General features: G+C 42.1%; 1 protein-coding gene across 1 annotated transcript; it reads left to right on the top strand.

The window, feature by feature from the left end:
* Positions 1-935: 935 nt before the first annotated feature.
* Positions 936-3,350, top strand: olfm4.1 (olfactomedin 4, tandem duplicate 1). The gene is given in 6 exon segments (XM_020613938.1): positions 936-989; positions 1,091-1,264; positions 2,037-2,207; positions 2,293-2,440; positions 2,523-2,805; positions 2,807-3,350. Coding segments are annotated over 6 exon segments (1,374 nt in total).
* The last annotated feature ends 2,354 nt before the right edge of the window (positions 3,351-5,704 follow it).

The raw sequence follows: 5,704 nt of genomic DNA, 5'->3' as shown, positions 1-5,704 counted from the left end.
CCCTAGATGAACAGTGGCTGATGAGATCTCCTCTCCTTCCTCATGTCCACTATCATCTCCTTCGTCTTGTCCGTGTTGAGGCTGAGATTATTGTCCTTGCACCATGACACCAGACCGGCCACCTCCCTCCTGTAGGCTGCTTCGCCCCCGCCAGTGATGCGACCTATCACTGCGGTGTCGTCCGCGAACTTTAGGATGATGTTGTCTTTGTGGGAGGCGACAAAGTCGTGGGTGAACAGGGTGTAGAGGATGGGACTGAGGACACATCCCTGTGGGGTGCCAGTGTTTGTAACAATGCTGGCTGAAATCATATTGCCAATCCTGACAGTCTTGGGCCTGCCAGTTAGAAAGTCCAGGAGCCAGTCACAGAGGGTGGGGTGCAGACCCAGTGTGGACAGTTTGTAGGTGAGTTTGTGGGGGACAACTGTGTTGAAGGAGGAGCTGTAGTCAATGAAGAGTATCCTGATGTAAGAGTCTCCATTTTCCAGGTGAGAAAGGGAATAGTGGAGGGCAGCCACAATAGTATCTGAGGTGGCCCTGTTGGGCCGGTAGGCATACTGCAGGGGGTCCAGGGGGTCCGGTATACTGCTTCATTCAAGACACAAATTTTTCATTCAGTTGTCTATTGAATGAGATTGACCAAGTGAGGGAAACAAAACATTTCCTAACACTTGGGAACAAAGTCAGGTGACAGATCCACCCACAGTTGAGTTCTCAAATTCCAATTCATGTTTCAAATATTTGAGTATTTAATTTCTGTTTGCTAAAGACAACATTGCATGTAAGTGTTATACTGCATTTGCACATGCGTTGAGTAACAAAGCTGTGAACAAGAACAGGTGCTGCATCCTGCAATATGTTGATAGTATGTTGAAACATTATATAAATCCCAAAGATCTGCCTATCTCCATTGTATCTATTCTGACTGAACCAGAATGATTGGCACTTTGCATTTCTTAGCACTGCTGAGCTTCACAGTGGCCTGGGGGGTAAGTATGGCATAACTTATCATTTCATTCATCTTTACTATTTGATGCTCTGCCCACAATAGAGGTGAGCTGATCTCTGCTCCTGTGGCCCTTTTTCTCAGAGTGTAGGCCTGTGGAGTGAAGGGAGTGTGAGGAATGAGACTGGAGGAGGAAGTGGGGACAGATGTACCTGTGAGGCTTTCTTGCCCAGTTCTACCTTTATTATAAAAGACCTGGTGGTGGTAGAGCAGACAGTTGGGGAGATCTCGCACAAGCTAGAGCTGGAGATGGGCAAGGTACTTTGGCATTTTGGAAGCATATACAATAAATGATGACATATTTATAACAGACAAAAATGTATAAATATTTTCATGACTTGATTTCAGTTGGAGAATTATGAGACTAAGCTGACAGCATATGGAAACAAGATGTCGTGGCAAGAGTGAAATACCAACTGAATAAATTCAGACAAACCATTACAATTTAAAGGATCATTTAATATTACAATTATTCTAAGTAGAGTAGCATCTAAACAGATAATCTTGTAGTTAGGGAACAGAGAACAGAGAACAGAGACTCTCCTCCTGCAATGAAATAGATAAAGCCTAAAGATTGTCGGAGCACCAGTCAGTCGTCGTCAGGTCCTTTGTTATCAGTCCTGAATCAGTCAGCCCCAGTCAGTCATATTTTCCCCAGCCGGCTGGGTCCCTAGAAGGTACCTCGTCTACTGGTTACTGCAGCATGGTCATCTCCTTTCTATCCCTGGCTCCCTCCGGCTCACTTCTCTTTTCAGCTCAGCCACTAGCTACTTCTCAACAGCTGGACTCTGTCCCCCTTGACGTCTCTGCAACCCCCCTTCTCACTCCATTCTAGGAAGACAGGAAGGTTGACTCCCAATCTTCTGGTGCAGAGGGTTCATCTCTGACCATACTAGGCCTTAACTAGGATTCTAAGTATTAATTATATAACCCCTTACATAAGCTAATACCAAATAAGGTCTATATGAGCTACATACTGTTCCATTACATATTTCCTCTGGAATCAGGTTTATTTTTCACCACTACAAAGATTATAATGTTGACAGTGGAAATTGAACAAATGGAGGAGAATCCTGATGACAACAATGACGCTGACCTAGAAAAGATAAAAGTGGAGATTAAACTAGTGGAAGCTCTGATCAAAGAGCTGCAGCTCTCCATCAATGGCTCCACCACTGTCTTTGAGTCTCTTCGCATGCAGGTAAGTCCTAAACTGTTTTTATTAATTTCAATCACACAACAGCAGATGTTTTGATGATCCACTGAAAAACCATGTGTCACTTCAGATCACAGTCATGGTGGAGACTCTGAATAGGCTGGAGAAGACCTACGATAAGAATATGATCTTGGCGACCCGACGAGAATACATCAAGGTGCAGCTGCAACTAGACGAGTGTGAGAGACGCCATCAGGACCTCTTCAACCCCAACATTGGTAGGCCACTACTACACACATCTAAATGTAAGCCATCTTTCGACTCATGTAACTCCTTTTCTCTCTCTTCCTCTCTCTGCAGGGTCTTGTGCACACACTGGTATTATCAAGGTCAGCAAACCCACTGTAAGCCATCTGAATGCCCATCTAAACACTGGCTACAAATTTGGAGGCTGGGGGAAAGACTCAAAGCCTGTTCCCGACAGAGAGTCCATATACTGGTACTCTGGGTACACTAGTAGCTCTATTGTTGACATTAGGTTCTACACAGACTACAAGAATCTCATTTTGAGAAACCAGTTCCAGCATCACAATTTACACAGCAGCTGGACAGGTACAGGAAACAATTTCATCATCCGAGACAACACTGTATTATCAGATCAACAATCCATTTGGTCTGGCTAAACTAAATTTCACCACTATGAAATATGAGTCCAGGGTGATTTCTAAGGCTAGCTCAGGATTCTCCTACACAAACTCCCCCAATCAAATCTTTGACTTTGCAGCTGATGAAACCGGTCTGTGGGTGACCTATGCCACCCAAGAGTCCAGCGGTCGGATGGTTATTGCTAAAATAAATGAACCTTCTTTTGGAGTAGAGGAGGAATGGCAGACTAGTCTCTATAAACCAGGAGTGAGCAATGCTTTCATGGTGTGTGGTGTCCTGTATGCAGTCGAAACAATTGATATCCAAAATGAGGAAATCTTTTACAAGTATGACACCAAAACCAAACAGAAGAGTCACATCAGTGTTCTCTTTGAGAGGTTCCAGGATACGTATTCTAACCTGGACTACAATCCCACTGACCAGAAGCTCTACATGTACAATGACGGCTACTATGTTAACTACCACCTGTGGTTTAACCACACAGCCAAAGCTGCTGAAAAGTCACTATTGCTCCTGACCTAAAGCATACATTGGGATTTTCTGAAATATAACCTCTCATGAATGAAACAATGATTGTGTTTCTTACTTTTTCTTGTACTTTATGTAGTACACCATTTATCCTTCTTCTGCTTAACTGCCAATAAACTCTCAGGCATTGCAAACATGTTCATTGTGTTCTTTTGCAAATATTCAAGACTAGAGTGTATTATTTTCTAATGGATGAAAATGAATGAATTCTACCAGATTAGATTCACCCTTCACTCACTCATTCCACTGCATGTTTTCATAGTGCAGTATAATTTATGGTGCCACAATTGTGATAATATTGGTTTTGGTTCATGTAGTGAAGTCAAAGTATGAAGTAACAATAAATGTTCAGAACAGATTTTTAAAAATGTGCGATTAATTTGCGATTCACTGCAAATTAACATTGAATGTGATTGAATGTGATTTTAATCACGATTAAATATTTTAATCACCAGCACTACTGATAATACTTCTGTCTACTTTTACTTAAGAGGGATTTTGAATGCATGACTTTCACTTGTAATGGAGTTTGTTTACTGCATGGTATTGATATTTTTACTTAAGCAGGGATCTCAATACTTCTTCCACCACTGAATATGTGTGAGACCATTTCTTCTTAACTGAAAGGTATACTGAGTTACATATTTCATATTCAATTGGTACAGTAGATGATAAAATTGAAACCTCACACCCTGAAATTAGACACATCGTGAGAGATGAATCCTAAGACATGGAGATTAGGATCGTACTGTTACCTTCAGTGGTCTCAGACTAGCCCAGAGAGATGAAAATTTAATTTAGCACCTTAATTATGGATGTTATCTGACACTTACTGTAAGCACACATTTAAGCATGATCACTTTCAGTGTAGTTTTATGATGAAAAGCCACTCAATTCCATTTGCAGTTCAGATAAGAGGGTATTACTAGTCTAACCAATGCCATAGTGGAGCCCACACAATCAAACAGTGAGTGGAAGCTACTGAGCACAACTGATCACAAGAATTTCACAGTACATAAGTTTCAATCTTAGCCTTGACGGAAGGCTACCAGACTGCAAAGTGAGATGGTGGGACATGGGCCATTAATGCATGTTATTCAGCCTTCCCTTGTTAAGATCAAATATGAACTGTCTTATCATATATATTCTTTTTCTTTTTTCACTCTCCTGCTGCTGACTGGCGACACAGCGACACCGCTCATTCATCTTTGGTGGTTGGTTCATTTGAATTCTAATTGGGCCCATTTCAGGTCGGAGCGGCAAAGGTCTGAGCCAGGCCGGCTTAACTCACGGCGAGGTCATCTGAGGAGATGGAGGAGGAACAGGAACCAGTAGATAAGAGCCTTCCTCCTCCTGCTCCCTAGGGCCAGCTGTCGCCAAAGGCCCTGTTTGATGTGATCCGTTTGCGTGGTCTGCCGCTTATCATGTCAGCATCGGGAACACCGTGGCCCCCACCCACACTACACACAGATGAGTGCGACAAGTGATTCTACAAGCATACACCACATCCATATCTCCCATGAAGCCACACAGGAACAGAAAACTCCCAAAGCCACATCCCACTGCACATAAAAGTGGATAAAAGGATGAAAGGTTTTGTATACAAACAGTTTAAATAAAGAATTACTGCTAATTGCTCTTTAGCAAGAAAAGAAAGCTACCGCACGCATGCGGTTGAGTCATTCAAGCAAAGTGGGCACACCGCTGTGTCCACAGACCATTCAGATCTCTGTTGACCCTAATTGCTTGATTTTCTCCATGATTCTATCAGCTCTTTGATGTCCAAATAAATGTAGAAAATTGAAGTTAATTGCTATATTTGTGTTCAGCAATGATAGCAACTGTTGTTCTGCAGCAGAACATAAACACTTCCCTTTAATTAAACATCCCTCTGGACACAAGGAATCAGTGTGCTTTTTACAACCTCTTTTTCATCCTCCCTTTATTTACTGACAGTGTGCAACATTTGCCACTGGGAAAAAAATGTGCAAACAAAACAGGAAGTGAGGAAAATGAAGGGAAGAGAAAATATTTTTCATCATGTCACAAAACATGCTGGATCAATGGAAGGACTGTAAATACGGTACTTTAGGATCAGTCTTGTATGACACTGGTTTGATCTGGAAAAGGAAATTATTAAAAGGAAATGAAAAGAGGGAGTTAACTAGATTCAGGAAGTGGGTAGCAGACATGCAGCACAGAGGCATGTTTGGCAGTGATGACTGTTAGGCACCTAAAACCAGTGAGTTTGGTCGGTATTTAAAACAAGCCATGATGAGTGTAGAGCAGTATAAAATGAAGCTTCAAAATACAGGAAAATGGCAAAAAGGAAAAGTTACCAAACAAGT

Source organism: Monopterus albus, unplaced genomic scaffold (genome assembly GCF_001952655.1).
Source record: "Monopterus albus unplaced genomic scaffold, M_albus_1.0 scaffold140.1, whole genome shotgun sequence".
Taxonomy (NCBI): Eukaryota; Metazoa; Chordata; class Actinopteri; order Synbranchiformes; family Synbranchidae; genus Monopterus; species Monopterus albus.
This window is presented reverse-complemented; position numbering and strand designations above follow the sequence as displayed.